Raw genomic sequence first — 19,414 nt, 5'->3', positions numbered from 1 at the left:
AACTTTGAAATTTGAATTCTGTGTTGCCCTTTTGATCTTGAATATCCCGAGAGTGGTATAACATCTTGAATGTGTAATAGGATCATATTAAAGCCATGTTATAACATTTCTGTAAACATTTTTATTTTGAGCCGTACAAGTGAGGTAAAGCATAGAAAATTGGAATTTACTACTAGCGCCCGTGCATGTTACTCCCGCAGTTCTAATACGGTACGATCCTCGGGGCGTGTGTGTATGTGTATCCCACACGCCGTGTACGTACTGTGCATACGTGTTCGTCTAATATTTCCATCGTAATAATAAAACGCCGATTCCATCGTTTTATTCAAAATCTCGGATTTTGACAAAACTACAGCACCTAAAGTCTTGATTTTTGCAGAGTATCTTTATTGACTAAAGTACATTACAATCGTGTAAAAACCAGAATTAAAAAAATTTTGAGGGCGTTCTCCTCAGCAAATGTTATAATATGGCTTTAACAGGAAAATATGTTGCAGTAAAACAACCCGGGAAAACAACCCAGTCTGTCAATAAATCAAAATATAATTCTATATTATATTGCAAAACATTTCAAAACATTTGATACCAAAGGACATTTCTCGCAGTTTTAATGCCACTTTGGTGTATTTGCTGTCCTCCCAGGACCCACGCCTCGGCAAGGTTCTACAATACGGTTGTCATTAGCATTCCAAGTATCATTTATTATCATTACCTAAGCTCAGTGTTCTATAATCTGTGGTGACACGCACCATGATCACAATACCTGTTTGCGCACAGACAATTCACCCGGCTATCAGCAATTGCTCTTGCATAGTACATGCATATCTATGTGTAGACTAAGAAGTTAACTACATATTTTATGGAATTGATGGAAATGGAAGACATTAACTGCAACGAAAAAAAGTAAGTTATGTACATTTGTATATCAATTACATTCGGGTTCATCAATAGGACATATATATTTATTTGGAACATAGCAATAGGATACAAAGCCGTACAGCCAGCTACGGAGTGCAAAGCGTGTATACCCCCCATTCCAATCTAAAAGGAAGGACTTTCTCTCTGTAAAAATCGTTGACATTTTCCAAAATATCAAAAAACATGCAAAATAATATAATTCCCAATTTTCATTTTTTGAAGACTCGTTAATTTCAAAACTGACACCAACGCTCGCTAGTAGTCAAGGATAAAGAGTATTCACAACCCAGTATGACCGTAGTTGCATTGGGGTGTGTGTGTGTGGGGGGGGTCCCAGTAAAATATCACGTGTGTTTCTCTGGTCCGGAGGATCAAAAAGGTCCATGGTCTTGTGTCTCCAGGAAGCCTAGATAATAAGATTTAGGTCAAAATAGGTCAATAGGTAGGCTATTGATAATGTACATGGGTGAAAATGCACTAAATTGAATAAAAAATAGTGTCAAATTATTACAGTTGCTGTATATCTTAGAAGTCGTCCTAGAATCATGGGTTCATCAATCATAATATTCTATGCAGTATATGTAACCGTGACCCAGGTCTTATGAGGAGTGTGACCCCCGGTGGGGAAATTATTTTTATTAAATTTTTTTGCTTTGTTCTCTTTCATTTGACACCACTCGGGGGTACATACCTTCTTGGCATTTTGAGATATAAAAATGACCCATATGAATATTGAACCGTGGCTTATTATGAGTGCCACCCCCGGGTGGGAAAATATTGTTATTATATTCTTTACTTCTTTACTTCTTCCTCTTTCATTTGACACCACTTGGGGTTCATACCTTCATGGCATTTAAAGATATGCCCATTTCAGATCAAAAGGTATACTCAGTCAGTAAGTAAGTTAGTAAGTAAGTAAGTTAGTAAGAAAGTAATAGACACTGATATAGGGCCGGCCATAGGCTGATACCAGAGAGATTGCGAAATTTACGTGAAACGTGACACGGGAACGCGAACAGCAAGCTACATTAGTCGAAAATCGGTTATTATGCCCTCTAGAGAGTGAAATCTATTGTGAATTGGTCAATCGTGGAATTACCGTAAGGCGATTACGTTGCGGTTGGTAGCAAAAAATCACGTTCCAAAATGACAAAAAAACGCATTATAAAATGCAGAAAAATGTTATGTTTATCATGTTATGAAACGAATCAAAGTATCCTAATAGAACAAGTAGAGTCCGACATGTAATAAAATCCATTTTGGTGGTTACAATTTGATCTTGTATAGACAAGAAGAAGTGAACAAATTTCGATTTTTTTCGACGCGAATTCGAACGGGCAGATTGCCTATTCATTTGTGTGTGGAAAATGCCGTCCAAAAATCAGCTTGCGAAGAGGCGTTTTAGGCAAGATTGTGTCGTGTTACGGCATAAATGCGGTATAATTGTCTGTTTGGGACGGGGAACAGAAGTTCGTGCAACGCTATTTTTCGCCTTGCTTTTTCGTTGTGCATTAAACAACTGTCAAAGTGTTTTGCTTATGGATACTATTCAGCAAACTCCAAAATGTTTTTAAAACATGATAATGCATGTGTTTTTGGTTTTAGTTAAAACGTTTTGATAACATATCGATGTATATGTTTATATAAAAATCATGAAAACTCGTGTTATACTGAAAAAATAATACAACAACATTTTAAGCCAAAATTCGAAATGCAAATATCATTTGGCAAACATATTTAAGTGTCTATTGTGTTAGAACGTTTATCAGCAAGTTTAGAACAAAGGGTTTTTTGAATGTTATTAAAACTTTTAATGCCCTTGACCCTCACATAACCTTTAACCCGACATTTAACGTTTTCTATAATATATTTGTGTTTGCTGGGTACTAATCGAACTAGGCATATTAGATTATCTATTTTCATTTTGCTGTAGAAAGTAAACAGGGTATTATTTATATGATAATGGAGTTTGTTTCTTGTTATTCGAATAATATACACCAAGACTTCCTAGGCATCCAACACCAAACTCTGTTTAGATTATTTAGACAAATAGCATACACGTGTGAACATAGGCCTATACTCATTTTCCAATAGCCCGCAAAACTCAAATATCGCTAATCTGGACTGAATGCTTAGAGCATTATAGATACAGCCAGTCGTATTTGCATATCAATACCGAGGAAAGTAGTTCGATGAAAGAAGATAATCTTCTCTGGTTCGATGCACCCAAGGTGAATCAATGGGTGCTTCCTATTACCTTTAGATTATTTGTCTCAGCATAGCGCCATCATGATTGCAATTGCGTTTACACGTAGTCTTGGTTCAGACTCTATGCGGCTATCACGAACATACTAGGAACGACGAGTGTTAGGACCGACACAAACTGGCTGTGTAGGAGGCTAGTTTGGATGTGAACGGGACTATGACGTTCTACCGCAAAATGCAGAAATCCGTAACCCGTATGGCGTTTGCAGTGAACGCCTCTCCGCAATCTCTCTACCATGTCATGGTTCAGCTTCAGCAAAAACAAAAACAAAAAACAAACATGTTCCAACCAATAGATGGCGTTTAACTACTTACCGCTAGCCTCAAGCGGTCTACGTCATCTTAATGCGGTAACAGCCAAAATCGTAAGCAAGAACAGACAATGTCATGGCAACACTGCTGGTGGTTTTAATATTAATTTTGAAGGAATAACCGTTACTGGATGTAAACTTCATCAAGTTCGTGGTTTTTTTTTCAAAACCGATTTTTTGGCATAGGCCTATTTGTAATGTTCCAACTTAAATCTATGAGCAAACTGTCAAATTCGCACTATTTGTAGTAAAACGGGATGATTTTCTGTTGGTCCGACATATTATCATAATTTTTAGATTATGATACTATATTGGAACGATCGCAAATCGTAGTCTCCTACGTAGCCAGTTTGGTAGGGAGCGTAACCAAACTGGCTGCGTAGGAGACTAACTCTGAGGCCGCACTCGCCGTCCTATTATCCAAATAGTGCGAGATATTTCGAGTGATAGTTGTGAAGTTTACGATGTTGTTTCTTTGCAAATTTCCAATGTTTTTCGCGTCCAAATGTATTGTGAACTTTCATAATGATTGCATATTATCATTTTGGAAGAAAAAAGAAAAATCTAAAAATTTAAAAAGATCGTACATTAAGGCTTTAAAGGGCAGGTCTATTGCAAAAACAAGTTTATCTCTATTCGAAGAGAATAATTATTACATTACAAGTTGACACTCGTTGCAATTTTTTTATGCGTATTTCTCCTGAAAAAAAGAGAAATTATGTGGGTAAAATTCGGGCTCGTACGTGTTCTTCCCCCGTTTGAAGCGTACGTGTTCTTCCCCCGTTTGGCTGATGACGTAAGTAAATGAAGTGGACACTATATCATGCTCTTAATTGGGGGTTCATACCTTCATGGCATTTAAAGATATGCCCATTTCAGATCAAAAGGTATACTCAGTCAGTAAGTAAGTTAGTAAGTAAGTAAGTTAGTAAGAAAGTAATAGACACTGATATAGGGCCGGCCATAGGCTGATACCATTTCATGGTTCAGCTTCAGCAAAAACAAAAACAAAAAACAAACATGTTCCAACCAATAGATGGCGTTTAACTACTTACCGCTAGCCTCAAGCGGTCTACGTCATCTTAATGCGGTAACAGCCAAAATCGTAAGCAAGAACAGACAATGTCATGGCAACACTGCTGGTGGTTTTAATAATAATTTTGAAGGAATAACCGTTACTGGATGTATTGTGAACTTTCATAATGATTGCATATTATCATTTTGGAAGAAAAAAGAAAAATCTAAAAATTTAAAAAGATCGTACATTAAGGCTTTAAAGGGCAGGTCTATTGCAAAAACAAGTTTATCTCTATTCGAAGAGAATAATTATTACATTACAAGTTGACACTCGTTGCAATTTTTTTATGCGTATTTCTCCTGAAAAAAAGAGAAATTATGTGGGTAAAATTCGGGCTCGTACGTGTTCTTCCCCCGTTTGAAGCGTACGTGTTCTTCCCCCGTTTGGCTGATGACGTAAGTAAATGAAGTGGACACTATATCATGCTCTTATCATACAATCACAATCAGTTTGACAAATTTGACATTAGCAACAATGAGTTGTACTATTATTTACCATAGCAATGCTGCATAACAATATGCAGACTATTGTTTTCATTTCGGGAACAAAGCGTCACACAGTATTGTTACTATGCGTTTGCTTTGTAATATTTCATCCAACTGAAACTATAATAACTATAGCATTGACATATCGCACAGGGAAATCTGATACATGTTTTTGTGAACTTAACACGGTTTATATGCTAGTCTCAGATTGATCACGCTGAAATTCTAACCTCAAATTATTTTTTTATTTTTAGCCCAAATATTTCTCATGACATTGATATACATATGAATTGTAGTATCACAATTTACTAATATATAACTAAAAAAAGGCGGCTGATTTTATCCATATGTTTCCACTGTTGTTTATTAGTGACCGCGTTCAGCGTTTGCGTTTTGCCAAATAAATAAAATGATTGGATCGCATGTATCGCGTATATTAATGAGGTTATGAATAATTATGTTTTATATTCGTTTCTACACAAGTGTGAAATGAATAATCTATCAGTGTTGTGCAATTATAAATTGGGGTGTCACGACATGAATAAAACGGGAGATAAAAATACCACTTTTTAGCTATCACTTTCAAGAAGATATGTGTATTTTGGAAACATAATTCAAAGAAATCTTTGTAATAATTCACAAAATATCAGAGAAACAACAATGGCACACATTTTCAATATTTTCACACATTTTGTGAACGTAACCCCGGGACGTAACCAGGCCCGGTGCAAGTGTAGCACTACCACCAGAAACTTACTTCATGAGTTCGAAATTATCTAGGTCTAGATCTATATATTCTATCATCGATGGTAAAACGTGCTTTTCTTGCAATTTTCTGTCAATTTCTTGAAAACATGTCGCAACCTAAATCTGAAATATGGAGGAGTATAATTAAAGAGAACGCGACTTTTGAGCGTTGTTTTCACTACTTGTTCTATATGGTTTAGATATTCTATAGCGATGGTAAAAAGTGCTTCTCTATCGCTCACAAATACGTGTCGTCATGCAATTTTCCGCGGATTTCTTGAAAACATGTCTCACCCTAAATCTGAAATCTGGAAGAGTGTGATTAAAGAAAAAGTGACTTTTGAGCGAATGCCCAAATTGTACAGGTTTATGTACAAAACGTATTCACATGAATCTCTCGCTCGTTGTGTGGCGGATTAAGATCGAATTACTAAGGGCCAGGGCGATAGTAAAAAGTGTTTCTGTCTCGTTCCCAATATCGCATCGTCATAAGCTGTCATACGATTTATTGTGAACTTCTAGAAGACATGTTTCAACCTAAATCTGAAATTCGGAATGGCACAATTTAACAAAAGGTCTACAGGAAATCTATGGAAATCTATACGCCACAGGTTAAGGTCATAAATGTATCACCAAATTGAGTGATTTGAAAACTATAGTTTTTTCAGTTCGTAATAGGCGGGAAATGTGAGGATTTTACCGCTCCGCCAAAAAGTAGACTCATGTTAAGAATACTATTAGTTGATCTGTCTGGTGTATATTTTGTGTGTTAAAGAAGTAGACAAAGTATAGGACTTAAATGGAATATTTTGATAATAATCCGCGATGTTATAAGGCCCGCCGATTATGAGCTGATCAAAGTATATCATTAACACACCTCTCAAGCACCCCTCCCCCCCCGTCCCAAGTGCCCACGCGCAGCTTGCTTGTGTATTGAGGCAAGAGAAACTGAAAACGTTCTATATGTCTCCCCCCCTCTAAAATAGCCTCTTGATAGCTGCCTATTGCAAAGTTCAGCTACAGAAACTGATGGATCGTTTGGCACTAGCTTGTGACTTCTTCAGCTTAACAATCCGCCTGTAAATGACATGTCCCTTCAGATGATCACGTGAACATGTTAGCTCATAAAAAGACATTCATTGATTTCCAAGTTTTTGAACTGCTCCAAAGTATTTTGAAAATCCGGACATCCGCTTGATCTTCTTAAAATCTAAAGTAGCTAGGTAACATTATTTGATAATTTTTTTTTATTATTATTTATTTATCCACAGATGTACTGGAGACTTCATTCCCCTTCGATCGGCGCCAACCGATTACCAGGAAAACAAAGAAAACCAAATTGTAAGATTGTTTGTTTGTTGTTGTTTTGGGATTTTTTTGTTGTTGTTTTTTTGTTTGTTTTCTTTTGTTTTTGTCTTGTTTGTTGTTGTTGCTAATGTTGTTGTTGTTGTTTTTGTCTCTTTTATTATTTTAGAACACGATATGCCATGTGTTCAGTTTGTTTTATTAGCGTTATTGATAAGTGACCTTATTTCTTTAAATTAATATCGTTGTGCGACCCGTAAAATACAGGGTGGCCAAAAATGATCAGTATCTTCTAGGAAAATAGCGTTACCGTTGCCATGTTGGTGGTCATGCATAACTTCAAAATACCATGTGAAATATATCACAGAGATCGAGGGGAACTATTCAATTTGGGACACCCTTTACTAATTTAGGATTATGTGGAAAGATGTGGCACCATGGGTGTATACCCCTGATGACCATGCACCTCTGCAGCAGCACTGGACTTATTTCGAGGTCTTTGTTATAAAACATGTTCAGTAGTTTCTGGTCCACAAAGACAACACCATTTAATATGGATTGTTATTATATTATGTCCCTAGGAAAAGTCTCCCAAAGTTGCCCATACATGCAGAATTCAGTATTATTACGTTTTGTTTGTTTTGTTTTGTTTTTTGTTTGTTTGGTTTTATTTTTTGGTTTTTTTTATTATTAAGGAATAGCACTTTGAATAATTAGCCTTTTGTCTGTGGTTTGCAGAAATGTTTGGGTTATTCACGAAATAAGATACTTACAATCATTACTTGTGTGCTGTGTGCTTTTACTATGGGATTCCTACTCCTCATCTTTTACTGGAAACCCAACTGGAGACTTAAAATGATGTACTCTAGATGTGACTTACAAGACGCTGAAGCTGCTCTGATTCAGGTAAAATCATTAAGAAATCCATAATAAATTTATTTAGCTTTCTTGGTCAGGGGGGCAAAATAAAATTTTGGGGGCACAGACGAAAAAAATTGCAGTTGTATCATACAATACATAGAGACTGTATGTCTTCGAGCTTCCCAAAAAGGGCCTTTTTGGGATGATGTGCGCGCGTAGGGCGAAAAAAATGGTATTTTACACTATTTTACCGCATTATCCGGCTAAAAAGGCCTTTTTGTCACAATGTGCGTGCGTAGCGCGGAACATTTTTGGTATTTTACACTATTTTGGCCCTGAATTTTGCTAGAAAAGGGCTCCTTCCCTTTTCTTTTCCTTTGCACTCCTGATTTTCTCTTTCATTTTTTTTCAGAGGGGCACTTTTTCTTTCATTTTTTGTCGGGTGGGGCACTCTGCCCCCCCCCCGGTGGCTACGCTATTGGTTGGCCCACATAAATAGGTGTGTCAATAACAAAATGATTTTAGATAAAAAGAATATGCAAATAAGCTCATTAATTTCATAAATATGCAAATAACATGACATGAAACTATACAGCACATCAGGCCACCATATACTATCACAATATCAAGTTGATCGGTCATCGCGTTTAAGCTACACAGTGGATTAATGACAATGTAAGCAAAATAGTATTGAAATAAGCTCCTTAATATTCATAAATATGCAAATTACATGACACACAAAACTATTCTGCACATCCATATGGAAAGGTTTCTATACCAAAACGATTCTCTTATAAACCATCATGCGTACAGTTTCCACCTCGATACACCTGAGCACACATTTTCGTCCAAGAGCTATCAAGCAAGCAGTGATTGTCTCCGCACAGTCTTTGATTACACTACACGGTTGAGTGCATAGAAATATAAGAGCTGTGGAGCTTCTAGCTGAAAATGGGCCTCTTTGATTGGTATTTGTCGAAACCTCAAGTGTTCCCTTCATCCAATCAGAATTTTATATATATATCAAACGAAAGCCAACACTTCCCCCTAAAAACGCTTTTCGCCACTAGGTCAACAGATGACGCAATTCAATGATATAGCAAGGCGAATGTGGGAATGTAAGTCAAAACCTCAAGTGTTCCTTACAATATTTTTCAAATTTTATCTCATTAAATGAAAAAGCACACTTATATTGTCCATATACTAGGGTCACTAGAATGAGCCATGGCCAATTCTCTTTAAATTGCAAATCTTGTGCAAAAATATTTTCGCCTGTTTTGTCATACGGTTGTAAATTCAATGAACTATGACTTTGCTAAAGAGCGCTTACAAATTGATACGAGACCACCATATCCAATCCCCATACTAAGTTTGATGTTGATCAGTATTGCGTTTAAGCTGCGGAGTGGATTAATGAATTTGCTTCCGCCCGGACAGCCAAACAGGCAGCCAGACAGACAACCATTTAGATGATAATGTAAGCCCCATACATGTGTGGGGGCTAAAAATGAATAATGATGAATACATTTATATTTCAATATTTAGTTTACCTATGCACCTAAAGAAATAAACTGAAAAAAACTGCAGTGGGCAAAATGATGTTTTGTCGACTATTTTGCGTAGTCTATATTTATGGATCTTGGTATCTAAAAAAAGAGTTTAATGTTTTGTGTTTACTTTTTGTTTATGGAGGATATTTACTGCAGGGAACATGTGAAGTTTATTCAGCGTCATGAGCTTGATGAAGAAAAAAGGTGAGTAAAAAACATTTGTGAAGATTCGCAAACAATAAACATGATAAATGCCAAATTATCTGCCGTAGAAGTAACGTAATAATCGGATTAGCTACCATAGATGAATACAATTTTGGAATATATCGCCCTGCACTACGAGCAGGTTGCACTCATCACCTGTGTCTGTCTGCAATCATCTTTTCAAAGATACTAATCTTACAGGTGCATGCTATGAATATTCTATAGAATTACGATCAAGATCTTTATCCCTGTTTTTTGACATCTATGATTCAATGCATAGGTATCGCGTGAACGTTGTAGGGCTGGGCGATATATTCAAAATTGTATTGATCTATTGCTATGGTAGTCATTCCGATTAATTACGTCACATCTACGGCGAATAGTGGGAACATTGTCAATGTTCAAAATTTAAACTCGTGAAGCTCCATGAGTAGGAGGTATACATTTACAAATAATAGACCTACCCACAACTCACTCCAATACACTATAAATAAATATCATGTAAATGGCTTCCTTTTATCCTAGGGAAATTACTATCACCGAATCACGTGGCATCTTAAAGCGGGAAACCGTTATTGATAATGAGATACGCTTCTTCTGTTACCAAAATATGAAATACATATGGGATCCAGCAAACAGCACATTCTTTCTTTTGAGGTACGTCACCAATTGTTCATTCCTTATTTATTTTGATAATGAATTTAAGTTGGTCTACGGTCGATGTTAACTTTCTCGTGAAGGTATAAACGTTGAGATAAAATCTATGTTAATGGAACTTGGAAAAATTGAAAAAGTTTATTTGTCATGTTCTTATCTTAAAGATCTCCAGAATTGAAAGCAACGTGTGCAGAATTCCATGAGAGGTTTCAAGCAGGTCTTTCTACGAAAGAAGTTGAAACACGGTAAGAAATTTGTTGAAAAGTTCTTAGGCACTGCGTCTTATTTGGTCCTATAGCACTATCGGTGCCCGGTTATCTTACCCTGGTAATGTAATAAATTGTATTAAGCATAATTATTAACATTTGCATAGTGTTATCGTATTTTCAGTTAAATAAAAAACGAAAGCACTATGCAAAACTGTTCAGGGTACGATAGAAAGGGTCATCGGTACCTATCGGGGCACCGATAGTGTTATAGGATCAAATAAGATGCTGTGCCTTAGTCGCTGTAATAGCCCATGTTGGAGCCAGTAAGAGAATGTTATAATATTTATAGGTCAAGAATGCGTCTTACTTGTTGAGAGTGAAATTGTACAAAATAATGCACGCGTACTGAGATATTGATGCGTCTAATGCACGAGCCCCGACGGTACAAGTGCATTATTTTGTACAATTTCTCGAGCAACAAATAATGCGTATTCATTAACCTATAAATATTATAAAATTCTCCTACTGGCTCCAACATGGGCTATTACAGCGACTAAGGCACAGCATCTTATTTGATCCTATAACACTATCGATGACCCTTTCTATCGTACATCAACCCGCCAGGAAAATGAATCAATCCTACGTGATGCGAACGCGCGCGAAAGCACTGCGAGTAGTACGCGGACTGCGCGCCCGTACAATTATACAATATTAATGCACTAAGCGTATTTTTCAACGGCTTTTCTGATTGGCTATATGGTTCTTAGAGTGTATGAATGGTGGATAGAAAGTATGCAGATTAGGCTTATGTAAGTTACAGGAACGCAGCTGTGCACTCTCAGACATTCATGTAGGTAATTATTCACACAAGACATATACAAGTACACATTACATAGAAAGACAAATAGCAAGGTACACCAACTTGACATGGGGAAACAAGTAAAATGCAGACTAGACAGTACGCAGGGGAAACCAAACAGGGGAAACTAAACAGCTAATGTAGACATTAGAAGTATGTAAAGCTCGATAGCCAAAAACTACCTGTTTCAAGGCTCACAGAATTAGTGCTGGACCTTTTGAAAACAACATGGATCAATGGGAATAAAAAGTACACTAGAACAAGTGATGAAAATCAATGTGTATTTAAAGAAACACGATAAACCAAACAACCAATGTAGACACAAAAACAGGCAAAGTTCGATGGCCAATTAATGCCAAATCCAGAAGCCACAGAAGTATCAGGAAACCAGTATACAAGAGTACACTGGAAGTGATTAAAATCACTGTGCACATAGCAGACAAACAAAACCAAACAGGCAAAAAAACAATCGACGTTTCGAGCAGATAAACTGCTCTTCTTCAGGGACAGACAACAAAGTATAAAAGCAAACAACGAAAACTACATGCTGTAGTTAAAAACAAATTAAAGTCAAACACTGAAGCAAGTTCAAATTGAACTCGGTTGCACACAAGACAACAGACTCGGAGCAAAATAAGTTGTGTCTTAACTCAATGACATTAAGACACCGCTTATATTGCTCTAAAACTTGTCTTGTTTACTCAGTGTTCAATTGCATTATATATTTCATTTTTAAGAATGTATTTTCCATCTCTTTACAGGCAAGAAATATTTGGATTAAACAAAATTACCATCACTGTCAAACCTATCTTTGTGATGCTCATACAGGAGGTGAGAATGTAGTGCCTAAGATCTAGACATATTATGGCTATACAGTTATCATGGTTATGTACAAAAATTGGAATACTTTATTTTTAAACATGGCAATGTTTAATTAAAAGAAAAAATCTGGGCATCCGCCGGATGGCCATGTCATAAAATTAGGTCTTCCGCCAACATTTTTTGTCATCCGTATTATATTTTTAGGTTACAATTTTTCAAAAAAGTAAATATACAAATAAATAATTTTTAAATTAGAAGAATTGTTGGACAGTACCATATTTTGGTGACAAAATTGTTTGCCGATGTGGTTAAAAAGCTGTGAGAATACTTACTGTTTTAAATGCTCAGCGAAGAAGCTCCGAAGTTCCTTTCAAATAAGGTAAAGTTACTGTGAACCCCTTGGAAACTTTGCTATCCGCTTCGTTGGTTTCCACGCTTCTCCTGGACAGTCTGTATCCGGGGGGGCACATCAAAAATTTTGGTGGGTATGCTCCCCGGAATTTTGAGGTGGTGGGTCTTTGGGAGCTGATGGCGTACCGGTAAAAGGGGCCTTTCGGAGCTGCGAACCGGGCTGTGAACAAGTAAAATGGGGTCTTTTGGAGCTGCGAAAAGGCAAAATCAAGGGTCTTTCTTGGCTTTTTGGTTGAAAATCGCCTGAAAAAACAAGAAATATGAGGAATGAGCAATTTTTGGGTCTTTTAGAGCTGAAATTATCAAAATCAAGGGTCTTTCGGAGCTTTATTTTGGTCAAACATAGGGGCGTTTCGGAGCTGCGAAACCCAAAAAGGGGGGTCTTTCCGGGGGAGCATACCCGTATGGTCATTTGTGTTGAGTGCCCCCCCCCGGGGTCTGTATACGCAAGCATAGATTAGTTTAGAACAAAAACAACAAAAGGGTCTGACACGTGTTACGTCAACGTAGCCATCCATTTGAATGGTTTGAAGAAAAGCCAACATTTTAATCACCCATTGTTATTATTCATTGTTTACAGGTTTTGAATCCTTTCTACGTATTTCAAGTATACAGCGTTTCGGTTTGGATGGCATTTGAATATTGGAACTTTGCTGTTTGTATTATCATCATGACTATAATATCGCTTACTACGACTTTATATGTCACTAGGAAGGTAATGCTAATATATAATCCTTTGTTTATATAATAAAAAAATTTTTTAAGTTTATTGTTAAACTCCAGTAACCCATTGAGTACCTAGGCGTAATAGAATTTCTTATAAAATTCATAATGCGGTTAGGGACCGTTCACAAAGATTGGCCTGACGTAAAACGAAAATAATCACATTTATTTTTCAGGGCCCCCTTTTGACCATGAAAACTGTACGTCTACCCCATAGAAAATAGTGTGAACCCAAGTACTACGAAAAAAAATAGGTGATTTTTTAAAGGCCCCCCCCCCCTTCAGAGGGATAAGAATTTTCAGCGTTTTTAAGTGTTTGTGAACGGTCCCCGAACAGGTCCTTGTTGAATGTTACCAAAACACAACCACAACCATTCATACCTATCACCAGTTTTATTGTATTATCATTCGAATTGGCTAGTGGTACCTTATAGAGGACAGGATTTTATTTAAATGAGGATGACTCTGTCATGAGTGACGTCGTATTGCATACCCTCTATTATAGAACGAACTAACGGGCTGAAGTAGCAAACATTTTTTGAAGCGGGCCAGTAAGATGCGTTTGTGTGGGTTAATGACACTGCAGATGATTTGTATAGCCTGAGCCATGTGACGGATGACGTGAATTTGACAGTGCTGCCTTTATTTATAATTCATTGGTACCGCTTCTTTTACAGCAAAGCAAAACACTTCGAAAAATGGCGGAATCATTTTCAGACGTTACTGTTCTGCGACCGGATGAAGGTATGTAAACTACTTTTATTATTTTTATCATCCAGGATACTTGTATATTCCAAATCTAGTGACACCTCATGCATATTGCCAGGATGTTGAAAGGAGGGCAATGTGACGATTGAACTTTGAAAAGTTGTTTCTTTTTGTATTGATATACTCTACCTATTTGATATTATCATTGTAAATAAGGTACTGTACGTAAAACAGAAGATCAACTTGTTCCCGGTGACGTCATTGTTATTCCTCCGCGTGGTTGTACTATGACTTGTGATGCGGTTCTTATAAGTGGAACATGTATTGTGAATGAAAGCATGTTAACGGGTAAGTTTGCAATTACAAAATGGGCATAATCATTTACTGAGAACCCATGAGAAGGATTACTTAATAAATTGTATTTGTATTATTTCATCGAGATATTTGCACAATCAGGCGGATATTTGATATTCGTGTCGCGCTTGAATATTATTGAATAAAAGAACAGGGCTCAGAGTGGTTTGTTATCTTTCCCGATTTCACCATTTATAGGTAACATTAAAATTTACTTTCGAAACTTCTCCCGGCCTTTAATTTTTAGATAAACTCGTCAACCATTTTAAATCTTAAAGAAATTTGTAAGTAGGCCTACTTCAACAATCATGACAATTGAAGACTGCTAAATTTGTGTAATGTGTAACTATGGTTATTGACTTCAATCTTAACAGGAGAGAGTGTTCCTGTCACCAAAGTATCTCTATCAAGTGAGAATACTACAACTGTACAGCGTGAAATATACTCACCAGAAACACATAAGCGTCATACATTGTTCTGTGGTACTCAAGTTATACAAACACGACAATCTGGCAACGAGATGGCAAAAGCAGTGATTGTGCAAACTGGTAGGGCTTATATATATGTATGTGTCGTCATCATAATCTTCAATATTTTCATTATTATAAATGTAAGAATTATTTTGATTACAATTCACATCTCCAGTAAATCCTATAATCCTTTTGCGTTCTGACCCATGCAGTCACGCCAATGCGCAAATCGTTACTGCGCACTTCGTGGCATTTGTGCAGTAACGATATACACATGGCGTCAAATAACAGCATCAGGGTTCCAAATACAAAGGCTTATGGGAGTCAACGTTACCTCTGCCTTAAAGTTGGCACATTTTGCTGCAACTTTCTCCTGAGGTTTTCTATGTAACTACATGATCATGTTGTCATAGAGCCATGGCGGTATAACCATTTGGGTAAGTACCTTACATCAGATAACCATGTGCAGTTATACAGTTAATACATCTTTTAACATTTTAACCAATACGGATTTTAATCAACAAGTTTAAATATTTAAACCAACGTTATTTGTAACCAATTTACTGTGTAGTTCACCTGGTAATCCGTCTTGGTTAAAATTTCAACTCATGATTTAATCTTAAGTGTATGTAATTTCTATTGTTCCGGAAGTTTTGGTGGTCAAGTATATCATTACCATCGATTTGGCCAAAAAAGTGGGCAAAAACATCATTAAATCTTTTAAGCACTTGTAACCTCATGGATATGGATACACCCGAGCACACAGCTATTTCCTGTACAGCGAGTCTAACCTAGTCCCGGAGCCTAGTACGCAGTCTGTGTTATACTACACGGTTGAGTGCATAGCATCATAAGAGCTCATCCAATCAGAATTGTTTGTGTCAGTTCCTGGAGAACTGAAACCCACCCATTGATATACCAAAATTGCTGAAAAGGTACCCCAAAACCGTGGCACATCCCCGTATACCTTCAACCAGGGAGAACCCCCTCCGGGCATCTTCGTCCTGTGAAAGAATTTGAAGAATAAGCTACAGTAGAATAGAAGGCTAACGCTGCACCAAAACACGTATGTAAGTGTATAATTATTTAATGATAAATGAACTACCACTAAATGTTCCTTTCAGTGCTGCAGTGCAAAACTTCTCATGCAATTCCATCTTTAACATTACATTCAAATAATAATTACATTGTAAATTGGAACTGACACCAATTTTCAGGAATATCTTGTTTTATATCGAACGAAAGTTACAAATTGATATGAGACACTTGTGTAATTGCGGGTATTGTTAATTGTGATACAGAATATACAGACTTGACATTTAATATGGAATATTTTTTCGCAAAATTCCAAGACTGGTCTGGGAGGGGTCTGCATAATCCGCACGGGCTAAATATTAGTTGGGGTGTGTCGGGAGATGGTGTTAAATAATTTTTTGACAGAAAATGTCCTTTCCAAGACTTTACATTATGATGATAATAATATAGAGAATTTGCCTAAAATGGCGGATTTACGGAGGCTGAATTTGAGCTTTGTGGGGGACACAATTTGGGATTTTATGCAACATTGTTATGTTATTATCAAATTCATATGGGTTTGAGGTGGTATTTCCTGAACTTCGTCAGTAATTGGCATTTATCACAGCTGAAATACACTTGCAATATAGCAATTTTTTTACAAGGGAGGAGCTTAAAATGTGGCTCTTAAAATTGGTATGTACTCAGAAAGTTTGAATGGCCCCCCTGAGGTAAAATGTTATAAACTTGCGGTAAAAAACAACTGCGCGGATTCTTGGTTGTCCAATGAACTCACGCTGTTTCTTTGTGTACAGTAAGTTTATAACATTTGGCCCCAGGGGGTCATTCAAACTTTCTGAGTGCGTACTACTTCTCAGAGCCATATTTTTAAAGCTCCTCCCACTTTAAAAACTTACAAGTGCATTTCAGTTCTGACGAACACTTATTGTTATTTAGGTTCAGTAAATATCACCTCAAATTCAGAAATTTTTCCCCCAGAAAAATCTAATTCATTCTCTTTAAATCCGCCATTTTAGGCTAATCACTACATTATAATGTCAACTAATGGAAAACAAATTTTCTGTCAAACAATTACTTTACACCATCTCCCGACACACCCCAATAATATTTACCCCGTGCGATTTATGCAGACCCCTTCCAGACCAGTCTTGGAATTTTGCGAAAAACTATTCCATTCTAAATGTCAAGTCTGTACATGGCAACAAGCCATGATTGTATTCATAGATTGAAATAATAGCAATAATTGAAAGTAGAACATTTTGATTAACAAACTAAAATAATTTATTGATCCAAAGGATTTTCAACAAAGAAAGGCACACTTGTACGTTCCATTCTATATCCACGTCCAATGGAAATCAAGCTCTATCGAGACGCCATGATGTTTGTTGCTTCGTATATTACTCTAGGTAAGGAAACCCTGTATTGCTGCAGCTACTTCGAGTATTTATATTACTACTTCTACTAGCACTACTTGTTAATACTTATATCTGTTTATGTACAATAGTTTATCCATCAGTTAGACGAAAAGTGGTTCAAAGCTGTAAATGCTTATGCATTGGGCAGTCAACCAAAGTCCAATTACACAGAGGTCAAACAGACATTTGCTCTGAAGACTGAAAGAGTGTTACCCCCTTCGCTGCCCCTTAGGATGAAAGCATCTACCATAAAGAGCCTGGTCGGTCAAACAATGTAACCTCCTCCTCTTGCTGCTCCTGTTCTTCCACCACTACTACTATAATAGTATAACATGATTGAATCCCGCTTATGTTACTCTAATCAAATGGACAGAATTAAATGTTCCATTTGATCAGATGTGTTGATCGAGTGTGTATATTTTATTACAGCTTTCATCGGCATTATCTATTCAACCTGCGTGCTCATTGCAAACAGGGTAGGTATATTGATAATATTAGTCAGGGTATCGATACATAGAACTATGTATAATTGTTACTTTTACAGGACATTTATGTAGTATCATTTTGACAAATAACCAACTTGTGAAAGAAATGTGAAGTGCACTTCAATTAACTGATCACATGAAAATTATTCCCACTTTATATAACCCAACATTAATTGCTCATTTTCATTTAATTACGTTATTATAAATCTGATACATTCAAATAATAATGTTCGTTTTTTTCATCAGACAAGTCCTCGTCTGATAGTTCTACTTACTCTAGATTCCATCACAGTCGCAATTCAGCCTCTTTTACCAGTCGCCTTGACAATTGGCATGCTCTACGCACAACTGCGGCTGAAAAAGAAAGGCATATTCTGTATTAGTCCTCAGCGGATAAATCTTTCTGGCATACTGGATGTTGTCTGCTTCGATAAGGTACTTTTGTAACATAAAAACATTCGCACGAACTGCTACACACTAACATTTATGTAGATATGGCTATTGGAAAATGGGGTCTATTACAATTGTTTTGTCGAGATGAGAGTGTTGAATTAATCGAGATCAGGGTGTTGAATTAATCTATTGATTAAAGTTTTAACATGTAGTTAAAATAAATGTGTTTGCCTTTTTAGACCGGAACTTTGACAGAAAATGGGCTGGACTTATTGGGATTCCACAGAGTCACTACAAATACGTAAGTATCTTAATATTATAGATGGCATGTAATTAATGGGATTGTCTTAGAAGCACTTTGTTATACTAAAAAACATTAGAATAGGGGAATGTCAGGATATAAATAAGAGATAAAAAAGGCCTTACATAGGCACATGTATATTATTACCAGCATGAATAACCTGGATTTTTTTTATTTCAATAATAACACTTACCAAACTATTAAAGCAATAATTATTGTTTGTCTGATTTGCGTCACATTAGATTCTTGCCGATAGAGACAGCCGCAAATCTTCTGCTATCATGTCCATTTTTACATACTATGGCTACATGCCATTCATTGGCTGTAATTGATGGAACACTTCTGGGTGATCCAATGGATTTAAAGATGTTCGAAGCAACAGGTTGCGTGAGTCATATTTGTAATCTAAATAAACTAAAAATCAAGCCATTTAAGCGCAGCTGCCGTTAAGATTCGCTTAGTTATATTTCTCATAGTGTTTTGCATGTAATAATAATAATTTTGTAATGCGCCATTAATCTAGTAGTACATGTAGAACTATTCCGAAGCGCAGACTTGAAAAATAAATAAGTACAATATTAAACATTAAAATATATGTAAGTATAAGTACAATACATACACATATAAGTGTAAAATGGGTGACATACATAAGTAAAAATCTGTTACGTTTTGTATACGCTTTGTTATTTAAATAAGTCTTAAACAAGTTCTTCAAAATCTGAAAAGAATCACAGCTTCTTATATTCAAAGGTAACAAGTTCCAAAGCATGGGTGCAACAACTAAAAAAGCATAATATATATTTGTAAAAGCATAATATATATTTGGAAAAATGTTGGGAACTGGTGTG

At 36.4% G+C, this 19,414-nt stretch overlaps 1 protein-coding gene across 1 annotated transcript in view; it reads left to right on the top strand.

The window, feature by feature from the left end:
- Positions 1-576: 576 nt before the first annotated feature.
- The window catches only part of LOC140149055 (polyamine-transporting ATPase 13A3-like), a 35,727-nt gene continuing 16,889 nt past the window's right edge, over positions 577-19,414 (top strand). Inside the window, exons 1-16 of the mRNA XM_072171210.1 lie at positions 577-903; positions 7,076-7,145; positions 7,848-8,015; positions 9,663-9,724; positions 10,250-10,381; positions 10,546-10,626; positions 12,211-12,280; positions 13,263-13,397; positions 14,083-14,149; positions 14,330-14,461; positions 14,842-15,015; positions 17,268-17,378; positions 17,817-17,863; positions 18,119-18,307; positions 18,505-18,566; positions 18,809-18,953. Coding sequence (XP_072027311.1) covers positions 860-903; positions 7,076-7,145; positions 7,848-8,015; positions 9,663-9,724; positions 10,250-10,381; positions 10,546-10,626; positions 12,211-12,280; positions 13,263-13,397; positions 14,083-14,149; positions 14,330-14,461; positions 14,842-15,015; positions 17,268-17,378; positions 17,817-17,863; positions 18,119-18,307; positions 18,505-18,566; positions 18,809-18,953 — 1,689 coding nt within the window. The 5' untranslated portion in view covers positions 577-859. The remainder of the gene's footprint in view (positions 904-7,075; positions 7,146-7,847; positions 8,016-9,662; positions 9,725-10,249; positions 10,382-10,545; positions 10,627-12,210; positions 12,281-13,262; positions 13,398-14,082; positions 14,150-14,329; positions 14,462-14,841; positions 15,016-17,267; positions 17,379-17,816; positions 17,864-18,118; positions 18,308-18,504; positions 18,567-18,808; positions 18,954-19,414) is intronic.

This window comes from Amphiura filiformis, chromosome 3, assembly GCF_039555335.1.
Source record: "Amphiura filiformis chromosome 3, Afil_fr2py, whole genome shotgun sequence".
Taxonomy (NCBI): domain Eukaryota; kingdom Metazoa; phylum Echinodermata; class Ophiuroidea; order Amphilepidida; family Amphiuridae; genus Amphiura; species Amphiura filiformis.
This window is presented reverse-complemented; position numbering and strand designations above follow the sequence as displayed.